Below are 26,455 nucleotides of genomic sequence, written 5' to 3'. Positions count from 1 at the left end.
TGATTAATCTTATTTGTCTTGTGTAGTGTGTTATTGTTTGCTGTATGCTCATGATAATTATATTTTTACTTACTTAACTGCAGATTACAGCTATTGCAAGTTTAAGAGCATTTAAGATTATTTTGTGTAGATAAACAGCAGAACTTACCACAAAAAGAAATATAATGTATCAAAACAGCTAGTTGTATAGCCAGGTTCATTTCTAGAGTAAAACATTGACGTTTTATTATGCCTTTTCAAAAATTTCTATATAAAAAAGCACTTTTGAACATTTAGAAGATGTATTTCCTTTTTTCACGATTCATTGGAGCCGTTGTATTTTTAAAACTATTAATGACTACATTCGGAAATTATTGTTTTACCTCAATGCTAACTATGATAAGTGCAAAAAAGATTTAACGAGTGTTTCCATACACGTTTGAAGTGTATCAAAGTTAGATATCAGGATTTCCTTATTGGCATATTGTTTTCAATGTACATTTATAATCATGTTCCGCGATGTTCTATTTGGCATGTACATTGACAAAACAATTGTTTAGGCAATAATTTTGTTTGTTTAAATCATCTTTAACTAAGCACATCTATAGATAATACTAATTAACGCTGAAACTATTTAGTTTCAGATTAGCAAAATAAAACTAGAAAACAATACCTTTTTAAGTTTATTTGTGGAATAAAAAAAAATAATCATCAAAATTCAGTCAAGATTTCAACTTTTTAAAACATAAAATGCTACACCGTAAAATTATTCCAGATGCACAGTTTTGTTTGTACTCACAGTAAATTGTATGGTGTAAACAAGATTATTTTTACTAAAGGTCCACGATTACCTTAAGTAGTATTCGATGTACAAAATATGTGGATCTGCAATAATATTGGTTTTGGAGTCAAATTTAATTGTAGTACATATCTTAACTTATCAAATTAATAAAACACAAATTATAATTTCCCTCTTAAATATAACAGAATTTAGATTCAAATTCCAGTTTGAACATGTGTGGTGGTTCTAGTGACTGTCTATTTAGAAAATAAAAGTTAACCATTTCGTTGGGTTTTTTGTATTTAGTTAACAAAACATTAATTTCAGTACCTTAAACTAAATATACTGGTGGCAGATTATGTATGTTATTTGTTAAATAATTGTCTATGTCAAGTTGTTCTTTCGGCAGACGAATTTATACAGGTTTTTCAAAACGTATTCCTTAATCCTTTTATTGACTGCAATTTAAAATTGTACTTCTATATTTGTTTTTAATAATAATTTATTTACTCTTTAAACTAGTTAAGAAACGTATGCGTGTATCGTTGTGTCATTTTATGTCTAAAAGATGATTAACTAAAATTTCCAAAATTATCAATAATTATCAACGGTACCGGGATAATAAATTGATACGCCAAACGCGTGTTTCGTCTACATAAGACTCATCAGTGACGCTTAGATCAAAATAGTAATAAAGCCAAACAAGAACAAAGTTGAAGAGCATTGAGGACCAAAATTCCCCGAGGTTGTGCCGAATACGGTTTAGGTAATCTATGCATTGAATAAGAATATCCTTAGTTTTTCAAAACATTTAAATTTTGGTAATCAGGAAATTTATTAAAAAAATTACCATAAAATTTTAAGTCAGTCCTTACTGAAGACACCTTTATTCTCTTAAACAAAATAACAAAAGTACATAGAAGAACACATAAAGATACAACATACATGTACAATGATTAAGGTTTAGTGTTCATGGAGTAAGTTTAAACCAAAACAACGGTTCCGAAATAAATAAAAAAACTAAATACAGTGTAACACAAAAATGAAAAAATATATAAAAACGCAAAACAAACACAATCAACAAAGAACTAAACGAAACCCAAGTATATGATATTAATAACAATTAAAAGATAGAAATAGATTTTTGATTTGATTATAAATGTCCTTTAGACAGAATGACTGTCTTTTCATCTGTTACTTTAATCAATTTACACAATGTCCGGTAGTTTGTCTTATGATTATTAAGAGTGCATTTCTTTCTAACACAGCTAAGCGCGCACATGTTTTGATCATTTGTTTCTAACATACGTTTGCAAAATTTATGACAAACTATGCACTCGCTAGAAATGCGTCTACAGTTTGTCGTTCATCATTATGAGGTAGTTTAATAGTTAATTATATATGTGTATATGCTTCTTTAATTTTTATTCAGCAGTTGAGGTTTTGTCTCCTTATTTCTTCAACTTCTATATATCCTTACAAAAAAGCACAAAACTATCAAGATGACGCTCATATATAACCCAAATGATGTATGTATTTTTTTGTTATACACCAGTCTCAGCGTAATGTAAGTTTTCTTGGATGGTCTGATAATGTTGTTCAGGTACCAAGTAACCTTGGTGATCGAGCTGGTCTCTTGGTGTATGCGCATGACGTATTGTTGAACGCTGTTGCATATTAGGAGACAGTTCTCTATAACCGGATTCGTTTCCCTCTACATTGGTTACATCTAAAGCAGTGTATTCTGAAACCTCTGTACCTTGTTACCTTTCATTTACTTTTTGTAACTTTTCTTTATAGAATCTCAATTTATAAAATATGTAAAGACATATTTGTTTATACATGTTCTCGTCAATCTAGATTTTTGATCGTATTACTGTGTTGATTGTTTTATATGAATTAACTCACGCCTTTGAATTATTATTTATTTAAGTACGTCGACAATTTTGTGTTGTCTTAAAAGGGAAATAGTAGCATAGGTTTCTTAGTTCAGCAAAGTAAATCTTCTACATGTCTGGGGTAGATTATCTCATCATAAATACCAGGATTAATTTCTAGGGTAATTTATAGTTAAAGCTGTGAATGCATCATATTATATCATGTTATTGATAATGTGAGAAATATGAATCAGGTCCTAACCATGAATTCCTGAATGATATTTGTTTTCTGCAATATCTTACTTTTCGGCAACTAGATTTTCTTTGCTGTAAGTTGTTATGTAAAGTCTTCAGTTACAAATGTGTGGGAAATCGTATGCTGAACCTTCCGTTGTGTTTTACGAAAATATTTCTATGTTGTCGGTGCCATGATATCAACGTTCTTTCATTGCATTAGTAACATAGACCCAAATCAACCCCATCTACCATACATGCTCCTTTCGGGGGCAAATAGATATGAGGTAGGTGCTACCTGAAGAGCCTCCGAAGGTAATTGGTTCATATTCTATTCATTTATCGTCATACTAATATACAAGTATTTCTTGCATGCTTATGTTGGTGATATGATCGAAAATAAAGTAGAAAGCCCAATGCACATTTTCAAATTATTCTTAATCTGGAATGTTAGCGTAACCAAAATGATTGGCAATATCCACTTAACTTACCTTCCTTATGCTCTAGAGCTGATCATTATCATCAGAAATATCAATGAAATGATAAGCAAAGTCCACTGAATTTACCTTCTAAATGCTCTAGAGCTGATAATTTTCATCAGAAATATCAATAAAATAAAAAGCTAAGCCCTGAACTTACCTTCTAAATGCTCTAGAGCTGATCATTATCATCAGAAATATCAATAAAATGATTATCAAAGCAGCTGCTATTATTACTTAAATAGATAAAATGAATAAATAAACATCGATAAGTATAGTTTTTTTACACTTATGTATTTTTTTAAAGGAAACATTATAATCCGTAATTTCGGGTCTAATATCTCCTCGGCTTTCAAATATTTGACTTGAGAGTTCGTGACGAAGGGATATCAAGTCATGTGTTTCGAATCACAATTGGTCATTTTCATTCTTGATAATGATAGTAAACAAAACATTTATGTTTCTTTAGAAGTTCAGAGTTTAAATAAATGCAAGTTTATTTGATGTGAAGCGTGTTTGATGATTTTTATGCATTTTGGTACAATCATTCAAATACATTAATAAAAGAATAAAATATAATTTTGTGTTTGCGCTTTTGATTTAGCCGTATGATTAAGGACTTTCCGTTTTAAATTATCTTTGAATATCAGTATTTTTGTGGTTTTACTTTTTAGACGATAGAAAAATCAATCTATTCGAAATCCCATGTTTAATTTAAGCAATATACTTAAACCAATGAGAGTTAACAATAGTATCAATGTGATTCATCAGAAGAAAAATTATTTCAGATTTTATTAGACAGGGTTTTCATGTAAAAGCTGTATTTTGGTCATAAGTTTCAAAATATTTTCTTGTTGAAAATGGCAAATGAATCAGAACTCTAAAACAGTAAAAAAAAATACAAACATTAATTAAAAAACACATAAAAAAATGTCAACCTTAGAAAAAATTTAAGTATAGAGACAAGAAAACAGAAGGAAACTTGTTGAAACGAAAAAATATCAATGGATTTTAATCAAGTCATTTAGGAGTTTTGTAGTTAGTTTTCATACAAATGAGAGGTTAAGCTAACTAAATAAACAGGTTTAGTCCTTCATTTCCTGCATTAATCAGGACTATGGCAGTTGTTTTCCATTGATGTGTGGGAGCTTTTGATTATGCATTTTGATAATGGATTTTCCACTATAAATTTTCCTTGGAGTTATTTTTGGGGAACTTTTTTTATGTTTTTTCTTCGGATTTACACTTTTAATGAAAAGTTCAAATCTTTTCTTTTTTCAATCCAATGTTACACCGTGCAAAAAAGTAAAATTACAAAAATACTGCACTTTGAGAAAAATCCAAGTGGAAAATTCCTAATGGCAAAATCAAAAGATAAAACACATCAAACTATAATTAAACCAAACGATGTTTAACATTAAATAAGCCTACATTTACTTATGATAAGCTTAGCAGAAAACTTACCTGATGTAAGAATTGCCATCTCATAAAGGTGCTTTATGTCCGATTCACTGGCATTCTTTGGTCTTTCTAAATATGAAAGTGATATTTGTTATTTATCAATTATAGACGTTATATATGGACGTGTTTGGATTATATTGACTGAGGACAAAGTCCGAGTGTCAATATAGTCTAACAGGTCCATATATAACGTGAATACCAAGTGAAAGTCCTTAATCTTTATATTACATATGTAAATAATGTATTAGGAAAATGACGTTTAATGTTCTTTCTGTGTATTTTTCAATTGTATTTTGCAAGAATTCGGGCAAGAATTATAACATGTAATTGAAAATATCAATATTCTTTAACAACTTCATAGCTTGTTGCATTAGCTTTCTTGCATTCTTGGCGTCTGCGTTTAACAATTTTTTTTTAAAATATCTAGTGATAAACTTGCAATTTTTCTTATTGTATGCCGCGGCGCTTCCTCTGTGGCTATTATGTGTGATGTTATGACGTCATAAATCTAAATTTAACACATATTGACCACAAATATACATATAAATAGAAATATAGCGTGAATATACGTAAAAATAGAAACAAGGCTACGGATACATAAAATAACTGAAACACGTGATTTCATTATCCAATGAAAATAGTAGAACGCTACACCATATGTAATAACAATTCATATGCATATACAATACACTACCCGATAGAGTCTTCATTGTGTGCATTGGATAATTTTATAATTAAACGATGGGAAAACATAACCAAGAAATGAAATATCGACACTTACTTGATTTTGTACACAGAAAAGGCAAATGAGATGAACAATTTTCTATTGTGAAATGTCTGGGCTCAGCATTTGGCAATGCCATACAAAAATCTTTCCCTTTAGCAATTTCTGCAAATTAAGTAAGTTCAAATCCATCATTCGAAACTCACTTTAGAAATTATTAAACTTCGTCACATAATTATAAAAAGATTTTAAAGTACTGAAAATTGAAATTAAAATCCCTGGGATGTGTTTTAGTTGATTTAAGTCTCTAATGCATGATTATTTATTATTAATTGTTTTTGGCTTTGGCTTTTAACTAGCTGTCAGTAACTGCGAGTACCCTCAAATCGTATTTTCTTTTAATTCGACCTGTTGATACTGTTTATAATGCTTTTTTGTTATCTTATATTAATATGGATCTAGTCAATATACCAGCTTTGATTATTTGGAATATCTTCTAGTTTTCGCTTCTTCTTACTACATTTGTATAAACTACAAGATTTACCTGCATTTTTAAAAGCATTTCTTTTCAAAAGTGATTATTGTCGAAGGGTGAAATTTTTCGCATTTTTAATTGAGTTAAGCCTGCCAATTGATATTTTATCGTGTGTTTTTCTATGTTGTGATGTTATGCTATTGTTTCAGAAAAAGGGAGAAGATTTGGTACCATTAAAACGTTTGATCCCGCTGGAAATGATTGCACCTGTCCTAAGTCAGGAATCTGATGTACAGTAGTTGTCCTTTGTTTATGTACTTTATACGTGTTTCTCGTTTCTCGTTTTTTTATATAGATTAGACCGTTGGTTTTCCCGTTTGAATGGTTGTACACTAGTTATTTTGGGGCCTCTTATTGCTAGTTGTTCGGTGTATGCCAAGACTCCGTGTTGAAGGCCGTACATAGACCTGTAATGGTTTAATTTTAAAATTGTGATTTGGATGGAGAGTTGTCTCATTGACACTCACACCACATCTTCCTATATCTATAAAAAAAATGTATAATTAGAAATTTTTAATTGATGTTTATATTAATGTTTCATGTTCTGTCCGACTCGGCTTCTGTTAAAAATCATTATTTATTTAGGTGGACGATAAACATTTTATTACTAGATTTATTATGTCTGTGGTAGAGACGGCAATGTTTTCTTAACCGTCTCATGACTTGGTGCACGTGTTAAATTTTCAATCTCTGTCAGGTTTATTCAGTCAGTTGCATTGATAAGAAAGTAACAGTATAGAAGTGCAAACAATTCAAATCAAAAATACTGTGCCTGAGCTAGCCACATATCTTTGAAATCAATATTACTAGTATTTGGTTATTTCATAACTTTTAACTACTTCTTAAAAATGCCGCCAGTTCGTAAAAAGCGTGTTTCCAGTAAGAAAAGTAAGAAAAGTGACACACCAGTTATACAGAATTCTAATACAGAATTGACACTTGACGAAGTTAAAGGAAAACTAAGAAAGCAAGGCATCAAGGCTCCATCAACTTTCACAAAAGAGCAGTTATTGGAACTATTAAATGAGAATTCAGGACAGGATAATACAGTTATGCCCGAAATTCCAGCATTAACTCAACTTACCACCAGTTTAAACAACATGGAGCAAACTGTTCAAAATCAAGGAACTTTAATTCAGTCGCTATTAGTTAGAGAATCAAATATCATTAGTCAACCTGCATTCGTGAGTGATATAAATAATGGAGTACATCATGATACAGGATCTTATCACACTACCAAGGTTTCCTCAGGCATGTTTCCGCATGTTCAAGCAGTGGCACCGAACGTTCGGAAGCAGATTTTAGAAGGCAAGTACATTAATCTGGCTACCCTTCTTAACAATCAAGAAAACGTACAAGATTACAAAACCGTTGATGAATCTGACGGGTCCGTATTGTTAATCAAACATCGCGATCCCCGCCTTCAAAGAAACTTGTCTATACAAGAGTTTCTAGAAGCTTTTAATATTTACAAAAATATTATCTGTGAAAAGCAAGACCGACGAATCGAATTCGATATGTATATTCAAGATATCATTGATATCTCTGCAAGATATAAAGGTCCCGTTTTCTACGAGTATCACAAGGCTTTCGCAAATAAGGTAGCTGCTATCAAACTGACCCATGGTAAAGTTGTAGATTGGTCCATCAGAGACGAAAAACTCTATTCATCCATCACAAGTGGACAAATAATTAAAGAATGTGAAACATGCGGTAGTCTTGGGCATCTCACAGCTGTTTGTCAAACGTTACCAAGCTTTGGTCAATCGAATAATCGACCGAAACCAACTTATAATCAAACTCATTTTCAGAAATCACAAGTTGGGAGTAACGATCGTGTTGATTCCAATACAGATATACGAGGACGCCCTGTTCTTTTCTTTCGTGGTCGGGAAGTGTGTAACAATTTCTTATCAGGAAAATGTTTCAAGGGGACAAAATGTTCATTCGCCCATGTTAATACTAGATCATCTACTGGTGCTCCCCTACAACGAACAATGGGCCGTCACAAGAACAAGCGCAGGCCAAGAATTGACTAGTGTCTACGCCTATTGATATCGATCAACTTGAATTTGAACTTACACATTATCCAGATAAAAATTTTGTTTTTAATTTAATTAATGGACTTCGATATGGTTTTGACACAGGCATAAACGTACTACCAAGTAAATCTTTGGAATGTAAGAATTTATTGTCTACCAAGAAATTTCCCGATGATGTTACGAAACTGGTAGATGACGAACTTCGTAAAGGATACCTTATTGGACCATTTACAAAACCTCCGTTTGATACTTATAGAATAAGTCCGATAGGTATTGTTGAAGGAAAATATTCAAAAAAGAAAAGATTAATTCTAGACCTCTCGGCTCCTCACAACAATGATGAGCATCACAGCATCAACGATTTGATAAATAAGGAAGACTATTCATTAACCTATGTAAGAATTGACGACGCTATAAATATAATTAAGTCATTAGGAATTAAAAGTCAATTATGTAAGTGTGACGTAACCGATGCATTCAAATTAATACCTGTACATAATTCTTTATGGCGATTTTATGGATTAAAATGGAATGACATGTACTATTTTTATACTCGTTTAGCATTTGGTTGCCGTTCAAGTCCCAAGATATTCGACACATTATCAGTGGCAATATGTTGGATCTTACAAAATAATTACGGTTTGCGGCACGTGTTACATTTGTTAGACGATTTTCTCCTGATTAACAATCCTTACGTAGATGCTACAAGGAATATGAACACAATGTTATATGTATTTAATAGTTTAAAGATTCCTCTCAGCGCTCATAAAACAGTTGGTCCATCTACTGCATTAGAATATCTCGGCATAATTCTCGATTCAATGCATATGATTGCTAAATTACCTGATGAGAAGCTTGTTAGAATTAAGGATATTTTATACAGCTATCTTAATAGACGTTCATGTACTAAGCGTGAAATGTTAAGTTTATTGGGTCATCTCAATTATGCATGTAAAGTAATTATACCAGGGAGATCGTTTGTGTCGTATTTATTGACATTAGCACACTCCGTTAAAGAACTTTATCATCACGTTACAATTACAAAGGGATGTAGAGATGACATGGCAATGTGGTTTAAATTCCTAAGTCAGTGGAATGGTATATCATTTTTTATCAGCGATAACGTTATTAATGCGTCCGATTTTCATTTATTTACGGATGCTTCATCAACAATCGGATACGGAGGTTATTTTAGGAAAAGGTGGTTTCAAGGCAGTTGGCCCGACGATTTTATTCGGCCCGATGAGGAGTCTTTCTCAATGGCTTACTTAGAATTGTATCCGATTGTTATATCTGCTATTTTATGGGGGCATGAATGGTCTACTAAACGCATTCTTTTTCATTGTGATAATATGTCTAGTGTGTACATTATTAATAAGGGTCGTTCAAAGTGTAACGTAATTATGAATCTTGTTCGCCGTTTAACTTGGTGTGCGGCTAAATTTAATTTTGTTGTACATGCTGTACATGTACCAGGGAAAGAAAATAACATAGCAGATGCTCTTTCTCGTTACCAGATGAAGCGGTTTCGACAATTGGCTCCAGAAGCTTCGCCAAATCCATGCACCTGCCCTCCTCATTCCGAAATTGTGTGGAGTTAGACCAAGCAGTCGACAGCTTATGGAATAAAAGTATCAACGTGAATACCCGCAATGTTTATTCAACAGGATATAAATGTTTTATTCAATTTTGTGGCAATCATATCACTGGATTCAACTCAAGGACTTTCAATATGTCTAAAGTTTCGGAAGATTTATTGATCTATTTCGTGGCCCATTGCCAATCAGTGTTAAAACTGAAATATTCAACAATCAAATTATATCTCGCTGGAGTTCGTTTTCATGGAGTTAATTTTGATAATGTGAACCCACTTTGTGATAAATTTGGTCATACATACCAACGCTTGCAAAATGTGTTAAATGGAGTTAAAAAATCTGAGAGTAAGCCATTACGACAAAAGTTACCAATAACGTTTAAAATTTTACAGGAAATAGTAACTTGTTTGCAATGTGGATTTTTCAATCATAATTATATGGATTTAACATTTCAAACAGCGTGTGTTCTGGCATTTTATGGTTTTCTGAGATGCAATGAGTTTACATGTAGAACTGTGTTTGATCCAGATTCAAATTTATGCGTTTCTGACATAAATTTCGTTTCAGAATGCGAAGTAACTGTTAATTTAAAAGCTACAAAGACAGATATATTCCGACAAGGTATTATAATTTCCTTGTTCAAGATAGAGGGCGTCGTTTGTCCGTATAAATTGCTATCCCAGCTGATGAGTGTAAGATTAAACCTAAACGCAAAGCAGAATGATTCGTTTCTCGTTGAAGAAACCGGAAAACCACTTTCCCGGAACTATTTTATAAGCAAGCTGAAAACAATACTCATAGCATTAGGATATAGTGACAAGGATTATAGCGGACATTCTTTTCGATCAGGTGCGGCCACAAGTGCTAGTTCTCAAGGTATTGAGGACAGCATGATACAAACACTGGGACGTTGGAAATCAGATTGTTTTAAACGTTACATTAGAACTTCCAAATTGGATATTAAATCCGCGCTGGAAAAGATTAAATGACAAGATACAATGCCGAAAACGTTTTTTACCATCGGTTATAACTCCATCCTAGCCTTGTGTCTTTTCTTCTCACGTTGATCTCAATATTGTGGTTAAGGATTTTTATATTGACATTAATTTTTCTCTAGATCAACTTTAATTTTAACAAGACACAAGGCTTCATCAGGCACAACATCTTCAATCTTTTGGGGTTACTCAATATGCAACTTGGGCAGGCAACATAACGTTACATATTTCGTTTTGGGCTATGATATTTTATTTTGGCCAAATATAATATCGTTTCCCCAAAACATTTCTGAGTAGTTAGGGTGCCTACGTGCCTTAACGAGGAATAGTCTCATCTTGATTGCTCAACAGCTCTATTTCACGTCGGTCTATGCCCACAAAGATTTACTCTTATGCGGTACCACGTGGAAAATCAAGTAAGGCTATACCGCTCGGGAACGGCTTGCTAAAGTACTCTGAGACAAGTAGACTGGTAGTCGTACACACACGTGTATGCAAATACCCCTATGGTGACGCATTTCTGTCAAAGATATGTGGCTAGCTCAGGCACAGTATTTTAGCGGCAAATTATCCTTAATTATCTGAGAACACACTATCATTTTATGTACATACTGTGTGTTTTGTGTCAACTGCAGGTAGCATGTAATTTGTTTTGTTCTTGATTTACAATATGACAGAACTGAGTGAATTACATGATACTAGAGAAAAAATATCCTCAAGCATTCACACAGTGTGCCGCGCACACTGCTCGGATAGTTAAGTATAATGTTGGCGTCAGTTAGTTTACATTCATCGCTTTTTATTCACTGACGCCAAGGAAGTTTTCTGTAACATAACGTGTTGCCCTTAAGCCCAAATATTTGTATAATAAAAATAATTATTTTATTATGTTTTATATTCTTTCAGTACTCAAACAATCAGACTGGGTATCTTGAAATACTTCCTGCTGGACGTTTACAGGCTTTATATCAACAATAACTACTTTCGTAATTATGGTATATTGTCTGTGATCGTTCTTATAGACGGTCATTAAAAGCTATCAATTATCTGCGGTCAAGGTTAATTTATATGTATTTGTACATATCTCTAATCATTGTTCACGCCTGTAATTCTCTTATCAAAGGTCTATTAAGGTCAACGCATTGAGGTTTTATTAGTTAATTGGCTTTGGTCTGCTGTGTCGGTATTAACTTTGGATCATACGCTTGATGTGTATTTATTATGTTTGAAACATGTTGTATAAATTAGAAATTTTTAATTGATGTTTATATTAATGTTTCATGTTCTGTCCGACTCGGCTTCTGTTAAAAATCATTATTTATTTAGGTGGACGATAAACATTTTATTACTAGATTTATTATGTCTGTGGTAGAGACGGCAATGTTTTCTTAACCGTCTCATGACTTGGTGCACGTGTTAAATTTTCAATCTTTGTCAGGTTTATTCAGTCAGTTGCATTGATAAGATAGTAACAGTATAGAAGTGCAAACAATTCAAATCAACCCTCCAGCCGCCCCAACACCGCCGATTATTATGAAGATGTTGTGCCTTTATGGTTCACGTTATGTTACTATAATAAATGATCAGGCCAGACATTTATGAACATTTTCTGAGTAGTTAGGGTGCCTACGTGCCTTAACGAGGAATAGTCTCATCTTGATTGCTCAACAGCTCTATTTCACGTCGGTCTATGCCCACAAAGATTTACTCTTATGCGGTACCACGTGGAAAATCAAGTAAGGCTATACCGCTCGGGAACGGCTTGCTAAAGTACTCTGAGACAAGTAGACTGGTAGTCGTACACACACGTGTATGCAAATACCCCTATGGTGACGCATTTCTGTCAAAGATATGTGGCTAGCTCAGGCACAGTATTTTAGCGGCAAATTATCCTTAATTATCTGAGAACACACTATCATTTTATGTACATACTGTGTGTTTTGTGTCAACTGCAGGTAGCATGTAATTTGTTTTGTTCTTGATTTACAATATGACAGAACTGAGTGAATTACATGATACTAGAGAAAAAATATCCTCAAGCATTCACACAGTGTGCCGCGCACACTGCTCGGATAGTTAAGTATAATGTTGGCGTCAGTTAGTTTACATTCATCGCTTTTTATTCACTGACGCCAAGGAAGTTTTCTGTAACATAACGTGTTGCCCTTAAGCCCAAATATTTGTATAATAAAAATAATTATTTTATTATGTTTTATATTCTTTCAGTACTCAAACAATCAGACTGGGTATCTTGAAATACTTCCTGCTGGACGTTTACAGGCTTTATATCAACAATAACTACTTTCGTAATTATGGTATATTGTCTGTGATCGTTCTTATAGACGGTCATTAAAAGCTATCAATTATCTGCGGTCAAGGTTAATTTATATGTATTTGTACATATCTCTAATCATTGTTCACGCCTGTAATTCTCTTATCAAAGGTCTATTAAGGTCAACGCATTGAGGTTTTATTAGTTAATTGGCTTTGGTCTGCTGTGTCGGTATTAACTTTGGATCATACGCTTGATGTGTATTTATTATGGTTGAAACATGTTGTATAAACGAATAATATGTAAAACAAATAGTTCTATCACATAAATGATCAAAAAATATTCAGCCTAGTTAACAGGGTAAAGAAAATATCAGATCAGGAATAACTTTTAAAATTCTATGAATTTAAAACATTGCAAATAACAATATATTAAATACCAGACGACAAGGTATGGGACCTAAAAACTGGAGTCCAGTATATTTCATTTGATGGAGTGAGGCTACTGAGAATATCTCTGTTATACAGTACAAAGTGTCCTTGTTTCAAACAGTCCTCTTGGTAATCATACCATGTTTTTCTTGTTAACTCCCCTGCAAATATAAGGAAAATATTTTTATCACAACATAGAAATAATTATATATGGTATGGTGAGACAAATATCCAGGATGAAAGCACATGCAGGCCACTTTTTTATAATGCAACAGATTTTTCACAAAATTTGTTTTGATTCGGATTCGGCTGTAAACGTTACTGATGAAAACAAGCGGTTAGAGAAACATATACAGAAATATTACGGATCATGTGTCTTAGATATCAATGATAACTGATTTTGACAAGCGGTAAATTCATGCTATGACATGTGTTACAATATTTTTTTCATAATTGTGAAAAAAAATCTTAGAGCGCAAAAGAAATTTCAGACAATACACCCAAGTACTTTTAAAAATGTATTATCATTGTTAAGAAATATGCAATTAAGAAATATGCAATTAACAAATACAATGTTCATTCTGCAATACATCGTGTTATTGTAAAGTATTAATTCAGTAAAGCATACACTACAAACTGATTTTGATATATTTTTTTTGTCGTTTTGGCAGAGATATATAAATACAGAGATTGACAACTGGTCGCTACAACTATTACCCAGCGGACAACTTCACGCGTGTGCACGAGATTTCTCGAGTGAAAAAAATCCGCCAAACTATCCGCAATATTGATTATTTACAAACAGCTTTATGTACAGAAAACAACAAAATTGTAATTGAATACAACCTAAATCATCATCATTCAGGTAAGACTCACTTAATTTATATAGAGGCATAATTCATTTGTTATCTTTAGCTTTTTTAAGTAACATTTAATCAAATCATAGGCGAATTTGCATCCAGATTCCAGAAGCCCAAATTTAAGGTTCAGTATGCAATAAGACTCCCGACTGTTTTTAACCAAAAAAAAAGAAAACTGAGCAAATATTTTTAGGTTGTACTTGCTTATACAATGACACATTAGGTTTATAAAACGGTTAGTCCTATTATACTTGAACTGGGATTATTCCGAATTTTATGATCGTTGGATAAAAAAACGACTTTAGTGGTCTCAAAATGGTTTCTCGGTGTCACTATTTAGCACAATGTCTACCTACTGAATTCTTATTCTATATGAAATATTACATTAAAACATTGTTTATATGGAATACTTGATATCATACATTGTGACAAAGACAGATATGTCTCTGAAAAATATATAAATCATGGTACTTTACTCCCTCTCCTTTTGTATTCACTTTTACTTTTCCACATCTGCTATTGCCTCAAGATCCAACATTCATATCAGGAATGCATGTTGTATATCATAATTGTATTTTTGTTTTATTGTTTTGCACATAAATATGTTTAATGATGCATCAATTTATCTTGAATTGGTTCCTACATATGAATTGGTCATTTTTTTGTCTTATCAAGCTTGAGGACATATACATTTGTAACTAACATATTTTATACACCCTTGCTAAGCAGCATGGGTTTTGCTCAGTGTTGAAGGTGATGTGGCAACTTGCTGTCAATTGCTAATTCATTTGGTCTTTGGGGGAGAGGTATCTCATTCCCAAACATACAACATCTTATTACATTCATTTGGTATACATGTCTCTGATTTCGGTTATATTGCAAAATTTAACTATTTCGGTTTTTAAACATCATTGTCTCTCGTTTGTTCGGCTTTGAGCGTTCTTGTAGAAGGCAAGTCTATAAAAGCATTTCGGACGCGTTAATTGATCACTTATACTTTAACGACTTTACTGATTGATTTACCAAATAACAGCCGTCATTACAAACGCGTGGTTAGGTAGTATACGAGTAAGCAGTTTTTGTCAAGGAAATGGCGATAACGAAATGGAAACTCTGGAATATCATTTCAAATATGAATGATTCTTCAATGTTCTACATTAATTGTTCACATTGAGAAAGTTGAAATCATCTCTTTTATATCGTGACGATTCTACAAAATATAGGTGTAAGTGAGGAACCTTAATAAAAGCCATGAGGTCGTCAATATAAAGATCCTGGGTTTTTTTTGTATCTCGGAGTAGTAGATATTTTATTATTATTGAAGATGATTATAACAGTTTTGATCTTTGAATTAGACCTTGTAGATTTGACTTAGTAACATTTTCAAAGTCTTTGATCAGCTTTATACAAGACGATAGGTTAGCTTCATGTCTATGTCTGTGTTGATTGAAGTTATAAATAGTAAATGAAATTAAAACTAACATGATGTGTTTCTGCATCCATATAGATGTTTTTCATTGCAGTCTCTTACAGTTAAATATTGGTTGTGGTTGTCTGTTGAAATGCATTCCTTTTCAATATACCGAGATGGCAACTTTATATTGGAATCTGCATAATAAAAAAAACCAGATATTATGTAATATATTATGCACAACAATCAATGGAAAGTAATAAAAGTTGCAATATATACATTGTAACGACTTATAACTTTTACCTTCAACAAATGCAAACACTAAAGCTGAATTTCCATAACGACATGGTGTGTTGGAAGAGTTTGTACATATCGCTCGACAGTCATTGATGTCATCATAAGTTTCAGGTTTGTCAGACAAACAACTGCATATGGAACTCTTAAAGAAGAATATTATTATCATATTAGTATACAAAATTTAATCCTCGTATATATGATGAGTTTATATACATAATTGTTATTTCCCTTTACTTTGCAATAATCAACTGAAGTAAATGGCAGTTCACTAATAAAGTTTAAAAAATATAAGGATATTGAAGGAACGTGTGTGTTCATATCAAATTGACTGTTTATATGTGCAATGGTTGATAAGATTTGTTCTGTTATTACCTGCGATATTCAGTTATTATTACTGCATGTAGACACACACCGTTCGGATTGTCGGTTGCTAGATTCATTAAAGTCATTTAGATTTTAACATAGATTTGTTTATTGGGTGTATTCTTTGAAGATTTTTTATCTTTTTATTTTTGTGTAAGTTATTAAGACCCATCTTGATGATAAGAAAGAGTTAATGCCAGATAAATCGATGACGTATGTGTCGTTATAATACTTTTCTAGTTTTTTTTTTTTTTTTTTTTTTTTATCATTTATGCTTATTGACTTACCTTGATAACAAAGTATAAAGAGGATGAATAACCAGAACAATATTGTAAACAATCTTCATTTGTTTGGATACTTCTCCCAGAACCAAAGGATGAATATCTGCTTCCGCAACCTATTATCAAGCATGTACACAAAGAATATTGATTTGTGATGAATAAAGATGATGAAACGGCAGATCTGAAAAGTGCTCACACGTTACTTATTTACAAAAACATAACGGTTGTCAATCTGTCGACCAAACATGAATTTATTCTGTTAATTCTGTAAATTCGAAGAAAAGTATATCGGAAATGTTTGTTTTGAAAGAACGAGTGAATCGACGAAGGGAAAAATAAAATGTAATAAAGGCCCCACTTGTAGAGTAGGGATGTAATTAAGAATACAAAAAACATATTGTACATTGTGGTTAATTGTATTGTAATCATCATATTGTTCATTAACCTTGCCAATGTTTTACTCTAAAAGTCTATTTTTTTTCATTTTTTTAGTTGAGTGATTCACAATTTGCAAAACATTTTGACGGGTAAACAACAAAAGATATTAAAACAGAAACCAACAGCCATCATAAGTGGATTTGATAATGTTGTCAACAGATAACTATGAGAAACCAAAGATCAAATTATCAATGAAACAACTATCAATCAAAGTCTAACACTGGGTCGATGCAACTACGTGCAGAGGTTGTTCCCAGGTAGTATCGCCATTCGAGTACTTAGCACCTCTGACACGACATAAATTAATATGGTCATAATTACTAATTAACATAATAATAAATTTAATTCGAAACTAGTATACTAAGGATTCTCTACCCAAAGAATAGATTACATCACATGATTTTAGCAAAATCTTCCGAATTTTGTTATTTATTCGATATTTTCATTTTTTTTATTCGAGCGTCACTGAGGAGTCTTTTGTAGTCAAAACGCGAGTCAGGATTACAAACTTGTATGTAAGGAAATATGTGAACAATGGTGTGTCGACGTATGATTTAACTAAATATAAAAATCAATACCACACAAAAAGCCACTGCGTAATAAAATTTGAATAATTCAACTTAGAAAATCAACGGCCTGATTTATGCTACAACCATAAACAAAACGGTTATGAAGGATGGTAGATTGCACCCCTAAACCACATTCCATGAGGTTAACATAAAATAATCGTGAGTCCTCAACCCTCTTTATCTTCCAATTAGGACAGTGGAGTAACACCGCATATGAAAAACAACAAAATGCAGTTGAAAAGGGTTTTCCTTGTCAGATTGGCATTGAGCACACAAAAAGATGAGTGACAATATCTAATTGAGATTAAGAGGGAGATATCAGAGGAGTGATTTATAACACTATCTACATCTATAGACCTTTAGGGAAAATAAGCATAATTTTTCCCAAAATTGACTTGAATCGGCTTTTTTCTCTATAAAAAATCGGTGACAATGGAAAATATATCTGAACGATAAAATAGCTTGAGCTACGAGTTTAATTGAAATATTTTGTGTAGCTTGTGGTGTTCAAAATGTATTGTTCCGTATTTTTTTTTTTAATCTTTTCATCAATAATTAAGCCATGTGTGTGAAGCTCTCGTTCATTTGATTTTCGTATCCCAATATTGAAACAAAGTAATCAAATAAAGTAAGGCAAAAATTAAGTAGTCCGTAACAAAAATGAATTAAGCATGTATAAAATGGTTTAAGACTTTTTGTGTTTGAGATATAAGTCAAACCTATAAACGCTGCCCATTTTGTGTATTTAAAAGCTGTTCCTGTCCAAGCTTTTCCCACTTTATGTATCACCGATGATTCATTAAATATATCAATGGTGTTGATTTCGTCTATCCCCGCAAGTGAACACATCTGGAAACTCCTTGTCCAATTACTTTCAGGAAGTCCAATGAAGAAAGACCCTGATTTAAAGTGTAGCTTGACTTAATAAATTCAGAATACGCACAAATTAATAGACAGTTTCTCGTTTTCCTTTTTATATACATATGACCGTTGATTTTCCCGTTTGAATGGGTTTATACTAGTATTTTGGGGGCCCTTTATAGCTTGCTGTTTTGTGTGAGCCACGGCTCCACGTTGAAGAACGTGCCTCGACCTATACTGTTTTACTTTTATAAAGTGTGACTTGGTTGGAGAGTTGTCTTATTGGCACTCATACCACTTCAATCTATATCTGTGATACTTTGTTGTACATGTGTATTTGTTATTTTGTTAGTAAAATGAATGATAATTCTAGAATAACTATATCTATTTCGGTTTGAAATATTTTTTAAGAGTTATGTTCCTCTTGTCATAGAAAGCTGATAAAATAAGTCAAGGTGGTTGGTCATTTGTTGGTGTGTAATGCCACTTGCAGCATTCTTATATATTTTATGGTGCCATATTTCAATGCAGGAAGACGTCGGGGTACCAAATGAGAAATATCGACATTCGACAGAATAACTCGGATTCATGCATAATGAATCATGTACGTAGAATAAACTCAGGCAGTTAATTCAGTTAAAACACTTAAAACTTTGAGGCAATTAACTCTATCAATCTATAATTATAAGTATTTTTAGTTCGAAAACTTATCTATAAGGAAACATTTTTACTTTTATCTGACCTACATATGATTGTATCTTTTCCTTTAATAAAGCTTCCTTGAACATATGCCAATATATAGGTTTTAAGCTATGTTTTTTTGTAACAAACCCTTTTCACCATATACTGTTCAAGCATAGACATACCTTTAATTAAGGTGTAATTGATGGCAAAATGCAACAGTGTCGTAAATATCGTGTTTTTGCATTATTTTTAAGAAACAACTTGCCAAACCTGATCATTTCATTATTGTTATTTATTAACAATCAGATCCACTCGTTTCTCTTTGTTTTCCATATATTTCTTAAAGAATGCATTTGATATTTGTCAAATTTAATTCAATATGTTAGTCCATGCTGATCTTATATAGCTTTTAATGTTGCTTTAGAACATTTCAAATCTATCTAATAAAAAAGTATTATAGTTTTGGATTTTCGTTTTAATTTTTCGCGTCTTTTAAATATTCTAAGTCTCGAAAAGTATAATATATCAAACAGATATTACTGAAAAAATAGAACAACTTACCAGAAAAAGACACAAAAAGGCTCAATACAACAAAACGCATGGCAATGTTCATCTGTTCCCTAGAGAAATATTGTCTGTTATTGTATTACTAAATTTAAATCATTTCCTTGGAGGAATTAATTGCCCTATATTCAAACCAATTAACGACTATATTTGGTTTTGAGAAAGTCAAACTAAGTTGGTTTACAGTAAGTGGGCATAGATTAATAATGCTTGAGACAATAGAAATATAACAAGAGTATAAGTCTATATAGGACAACGCCTCGCTTGCACTGTCATGTTTCAATGTTCAGTGAATTTGAAATTAGGGATTAAAACCCAATTTGGCATTTAACGTGAATATTCAAATCAAAATGAACATTTACACTAAGTGGACTTCCAATTTGATGAGACCTCAACTTTTTTGTAAATTACTTCAACCGAAAACTTGAAAAAATTGATATGGGGAAAATAGAAAACATAAAACCTCTATACTAAATAAGAATAATAAACACATACATTTTTATTTAGAACAAACTACGCAATTGATAGCTTTGTCATTAGTGTAGGGAGGGCATGGTAAAGAACCACATTTAGTTGTAGTTACATAGAGTAAACTACCATCATTATTCACATGTCCGCCAGGAACATATTCTGGATCTTTGTCCAAACATAGGTACGATGAAGCACTGTATGCAAGATGACCAGAAACAACTAGACCTTGATATTCCTTTTGCCATCCAGAATAGCAAGACTTTCTACCAGGAATCATTAATGTGTTTTGGGTCTTTGTGTTTCTGCAGACTGCACATGGAACATCTTCGTCGTGAGCATCCGGTTTAAGTATATTTTCCTGATACTCTGCGCCATATAATAAGCTGGTACCATTCCCGGAAATATTTGTTAGTTCCGGATCACCTGGCATGCACAGTAAATTTGAAGGACCCCCGTGTCGATTAGTGAATGATGTGTGTAAATAGAGCTGTCCTGCAGCATAACCTGAAACAAACATTAGGTATTAGGTTTATAATAAATTTCAATATTCACGTACTGCTATAAAAGCTCTTTCATTCTAACATGCATGATGTTAAAATACTCAAACAGCGACATCTCCATATTATAACTCTCACGTAAGCGTAATTTATGTAGACGAAACGCGCGTCTGACGTACTAAGTTAGAATTCTGGTACCTTTGACAACTATTTACGTCACTGGGTCGATGTCACTGCTGGTGGACATTTCGTCCTCGAGAGTATCATCAGCCCAGTATATTGTCATCACTTCGGTTTTGACATGAATATCAATTAAGAGGTCATTTTTATAAATGTCCTGTTTTCAAAACTTTGAATTAATCGAAAAACTAGGATTTTCTTATCTCAGGCATTGATTACCTTAGTCGTATTTGGCACAATTTTTGGAATTTTGGATCCTCAATGCTCTTCAACTTTGTACTTGTTTGGCTTTATAACTATTTTGATATGATATGTATTGAATAAGAATGGAAATACAAGTTAGAGTTATTATTTTAACATAGACATATACTTTTATTGTGTCTATGCATTAATTGTGAAGTTGTATTTCTTTTTCTCGCCGTTCATATCTTATACATCCACACGATGCAGATCTTTAAATTATGGTGGCCGGTTAAGGCCATTTCGCGTTTTCGCGTTTTCGCGTTTTCGCCCATCATATTATATAGGGCGAAAACGCGAAATCGCGAAGTCGAAAACGCGAAAACGCGAAGTCGAAAACGCGAAAACGCGAAAACGCGAAGTCGAAAACGCGAAAACGCGAAGTCGAAAACGCGAAAACGCGAAATATTTTTTCTTTCCGATTTCGCGTTTTCGACTTCGCGTTTTCGCGTTTTCGACTTCGCGTTTTCGCGTTTTCGACTTCGCGATTTCGTTTTTTCGCCTTTTCGCGTTTTCGCCTTTTCGCGTTTTCGCGATTTCGCGTTTTCGCCTTTTCGCGTTTTCGCGATTTCGCGTTTTCGCCTTTTCGCCTTTTCGCCTTTTCGCGTTTTCGCGATTTCGCGTTTTCGCCTTTTCGCCTTAAATTATAGGTATATTGATCCAATATCCACCCGTTTATAGTATGGATCACATTTCCGACCTTACATTGATTACGTGCTACGTGTACAATGTTTCGAGTTCTTTCGGAATTATATTCCAGGTAACTCTCTTCAGAGGTCGTCCGTTTTATTTTTATTTTTTATTTTTATTATTATTATTATTTTTATTTTTTATTTTTTATTTTTATTTTTATTTTTATTTTTAAATGTTTGTTTGTTTATTATTTTGTACATTTCATTTATTATTGTACCTTTTATTTATTATTGTTCGTTTTATCAACGTATGGATAACTGGTTTTGGTTATTGTTTAAGATACGTTTCAATATGCATTTTTCATTGTCAACGCACCTTCCTTTGGTTTTAGTATAAATGTCTAATTAATTTCTATTGGGAGACATTGATTTATTTCAAGTGTTTCTTAACGATTTCCCCAATGTTCCTGTTTCTTTTGAATGCTATTGTGGGTTTTTTATCAAAGAGATTTTTGAACTGTGGGTTGTCTTGAATTAAATGCCAATGTTTTCTTATAATGGTTTGTAAATTTTCCGCATTAGCGTGGTATTGTGTTATGAAAGATATATTATAGTTATCTGTGTTTTTGTTTATTCTTGTTTCTTTGTTTGTTAATTTGTTTAATCTTTCTGTATGGGAAATATTTCTTAATATTTTATTTACAAAAGCGATTTTGTAACCTCTTTGTATTAATTTTTCTGTAAATAAGTTTATTCTTTCATTAAAATTGTCAGGATCAGAGGTATTTCTAAGAATCCGTATTCCTTCACCTTTAATAAAGGATTTAAAACAACTTTTAGCGTGGTTAGAATTTTGGTGTAGATATTGGAATTTTTCAGTTGGTTTTGTGAAACATCTAATATCTAAGATATTTTCTTTTTGAAATCTCTGTCCTTTATACGTTTCTAAGTCTAGAAATTTCAAACTTTGTCTGTCAATTTCATAAGTAAATTGCAGTAGGTTGTGGTTTGTGTTTGCTATTTCGAAAAGAAGTTTAACTTCTTCCGTAGTACCTTGAAATAAAATATATCCATCATCCTTCATACGTTTATGAAATAATATTTTGTTTTTGTGTGGAAAGATGTTTAGAATTTTATTTATATGTTGGTATATAGCTATATAAAATAAAAATAAAACGGACGACCTCTGAAGAGAGTTACCTGGAATATAATTCCGAAAGAACTCGAAACATTGTACACGTAGCACGTAATCAATGTAAGGTCGGAAATGTGATCCATACTATAAACGGGTGGATATTGGATCAATATACCTATAATTTAAGGCGAAAAGGCGAAAACGCGAAATCGCGAAAACGCGAAAAGGCGAAATCGCGAAATCGCGAAAACGCGAAAAGGCGAAAAGGCGAAAACGCGAAATCGCGAAAACGCGAAAAGGCGAAAACGCGAAATCGCGAAGTCGAAAACGCGAAAACGCGAAAACGCGAAATCGGAAAGAAAAAATATTTCGCGTTTTCGCGTTTTCGACTTCGCGTTTTCGCGTTTTCGACTTCGCGATTTCGCGTTTTCGCGTTTTCGCCCTATATAATATGATGGGCGAAAACGCGAAAACGCGAAAACGCGAAATGGCCTTAACCGGCCACCATATTAAATGGTGTTTTTTCCTAATTTATAAGAGGCAAATATGAGTATTTTTCTTCTTTTAACACTACTTTAACGTGTGCATTTCAATCAGATCGGCGAGTGTAACTAATGACATAATTAATACTTGATATCTCTCCCGTTACTGTTGATATCCAACGGAAAAACTCCGTGTTGCTTTATTTCCCAGTATACATATGTAAATCCATTCCATACCCGAGTATTCTCTAGAACAGATTGATCTTTCAATCGTACATATGCAGACCCAGCACATACATGAATATACTAACTACAAAATTGAATTGTTATCTCCGGAACACACTGACCTACCCCATTGTACATATGTTGATCCAGCACATCCATGAGTGCATTAACTCTCTGTTATCTGCAGAACATATTATCGAGGATTCATTATTATTCGTTTGATACTACATGTAGTTTATGTATGTGTCCTTGGTACAAGTGAATCACAAATTCTATTGTTCAACTAATTGAAATTTCTCTGTAGGCTTTGCATTCAGATTTTGGAAAAACTAAGAAATCAAATACCCACGATAAAGCACGTTTTCCTTAATCAACGAACATTACTATCCATAAAAATAGATGAATCCACAGAAAACTCCCAAGCGTACATATGCAGATTCAGCACAAAACTGAGTACTAGTACACAAACTCTGTGTTACCTCCAGAACAAACTGACCTTTCCCAGCGTCGTGTGTTTATACAATATATACACGAGTAAACTAATTCTGTATTATCTTCAGAATAGGTTTATCTTCCCCATCTCACATATGAAGATCCATCACCGACCTGAGTATCCTAACTTTGTGGGGTTTTTTTTCAGAACATATTGACCTTCCCCAGCGGACATATGTAAATCAAGCAGCCTTCCTGAGTACACTAATTATGTGTGATATCCAGACCCTCCCCAGCGTACATACATGTATGTAAATATTGCACCTACCTTAGTACCCTATGCTCACTCGGAGTTATCTCCAGAACTGATTGGCCGTCCCAGCGTACATGTTATGTTAATCAAGCACCTACCTGAATACACTAGTTCTGTGTTATCTTCGGAACAGATTTGCCTTCCCAAGTGTACATATGCAGATCCAGCACATACATGCATACACTGTGTTTTCTCTAGAAAAAGGTTGACCTTCCCCTGTGTACATATGTAAATCAAGCACCTACATTTGTACACTAGTTCCGTGTTATCCCAAGAACAGATTGGCAGTCCCCAGTGTACATATAGAGATCAAGCATCTGCCTTAGTACACTAACTCTGTATTATCTCCAGAACATATTGACCTACCTACCTGGGTACACTTACTCTGTATTGTCTCCAGAACAGATTGGCAGCCGCAATCTCCAGCGACATATGCAGATAAAGCATCTACCTGATTACACTAACTCTGTGTTATCCCCAGAACAGATTGACCTACCTACCTGAGTACACTAGCTCTGTGTTATCACCAGAACATATTGACCTTCCCCAGCGGACATATGTAGATCCAGCAGCACCTACAATTTAATTTTATATGATTCAGCATTTATCAACGTCTCTATCAAATTGTATTGTGTTGACTTATTTCTTTTTAATGTTATAGTGCCTTTGCTTCATATCATAAAAGAAAATGGTTGTACACTTTTAGTCCTTCAAATATATATAACTGCATACTATTAAAAAAATTAGGAGATGCATATCATTGCCAATGATAACATGTAATAAGTGAAGGATTACCTGCGTTATTTTCTAGTTGAGAAAGCTGTTGAGTTAGTTTTTGAATCGTAATTTCCATTTGAGCGAATCGTGTTGCCACATCTGGGTCATCTAGTAAAAGTCTTTTTGAATTTTCCACTATAACAACCGAATTTATCAACCAAATTAGATAAAATGCTTGTTTCATCGCTTCCATCTTAATATGCTAGTCTGTATGACCATGTAAATATTAAAGTACGTTATAAGTTTAATATGAAGATAAGAATCTTATTCAACGTTCATGTACATGTGAACCAGAAGGTAAAATAAAGTTCACTAATTTCCAGACCATACTTTGACCTATTATGGTTTTTCTTTTACCAATTATGACTTGACTGGACAGTTGTCTCATTGGCACTCATACCACATCTTCTTACATTATCAGATTGTGTAAAGAATCACTGAAGCATGACCGAAGAGGGCAGTCAGTAGGCCTTCACTTAAAAAAAATCTGTATCCGCAACTGTTTAAAATCATTAAAAATACATTTTCGAAAACTGAAAAACGTGCAGTGATGGTAAAAATTATTATTATAGCATCTAATACATATTATAGATTTTTCTGGATTACCTTAATAAGGAATTCTCAAATTCAAACATTTTTTAATAAAAAAAACCAACAGGGATGTATAATAAAAACATGCATAGAAACGTATGCAGCTATAAGCATGTCAGCATAAAAGCACATACTAATGTATAGGTGATAATATGTGGAAGTTGATTTATTTGACAATATATGATATTTTTTCTCTTCACAATATGATGTGATTTTTATTGACAATATCCTACCTTAATTGACAAATAAATACAACGAAAGGATACCGGTATTGCTGATTTTTTTTAAAGAAATATTTCCTTGACAAAGGGCTTTAAATAAAAACTTCTGAATGGGAACCAAAGGAAAGTATAATATTATACTCGCTTATACATGTTGAGATTGAAACTTATATCGAGTCCACAACTGAAGGTTTAAACCAATTTCATCAGAAAACAATGAGAAAATCAATCCAAATTTGAAATACTACAAATACTTGTCTATACCTCAACACAATCGTCTGCCGTTTTCCTCATTGAAGTAAGTAGTCATTCCGTTGATAGTTTAACTGTGTAGACTTTATCTTGTCCGTTATAATTTTACAACATAGAGTCCAAATAGGTTAAGTAAAATTGAGAATGGAAATGGGGAATATGTCAAAGAGACAACAACCTGACCCAAGAGCAGACCAAAGGCCACCAATGGGTCTTCAACGAAGCTAGAAAATCCGGCACCTGAAGGTGGGCTCAAGCTGGCCCCTAGATTAAA

At 32.9% G+C, this 26,455-nt stretch overlaps 2 protein-coding genes across 2 annotated transcripts; both read right to left on the bottom strand.

Moving 5' to 3' along the window:
• Positions 1-3,500: 3,500 nt before the first annotated feature.
• Positions 3,501-18,473, bottom strand: LOC134726559 (uncharacterized). The gene is made up of 7 exons (XM_063590965.1): positions 18,344-18,473; positions 16,624-16,733; positions 15,980-16,115; positions 13,414-13,566; positions 5,593-5,700; positions 4,815-4,880; positions 3,501-3,586 (listed from the first exon to the last, which is right to left on the bottom strand). Exons 1-7 carry the CDS (start codon positions 18,471-18,473, stop codon positions 3,507-3,509), a joined length of 783 nt encoding a protein of 260 aa, XP_063447035.1. The 3' UTR covers positions 3,501-3,506.
• Positions 18,474-20,219: 1,746 nt separating this feature from the next.
• Positions 20,220-25,310, bottom strand: LOC134726558 (short-chain collagen C4-like). The gene is made up of 3 exons (XM_063590964.1): positions 25,136-25,310; positions 24,841-24,915; positions 20,220-20,708 (listed from the first exon to the last, which is right to left on the bottom strand). The coding sequence occupies exons 1-3, from the start codon at positions 25,308-25,310 to the stop codon at positions 20,233-20,235; spliced, it is 726 nt and encodes a 241-aa protein (XP_063447034.1). The 3' UTR covers positions 20,220-20,232.
• Between the last annotated feature and the right edge of the window lie 1,145 nt (positions 25,311-26,455).

The sequence above is a fragment of the Mytilus trossulus genome, chromosome 7 (genome assembly GCF_036588685.1).
Source record: "Mytilus trossulus isolate FHL-02 chromosome 7, PNRI_Mtr1.1.1.hap1, whole genome shotgun sequence".
NCBI classification, from domain to species: Eukaryota; Metazoa; Mollusca; class Bivalvia; order Mytilida; family Mytilidae; genus Mytilus; species Mytilus trossulus.
The sequence above is the reverse complement of the archived record's forward strand: the minus strand, read 5'-3'. Positions and strand labels throughout refer to the sequence as shown.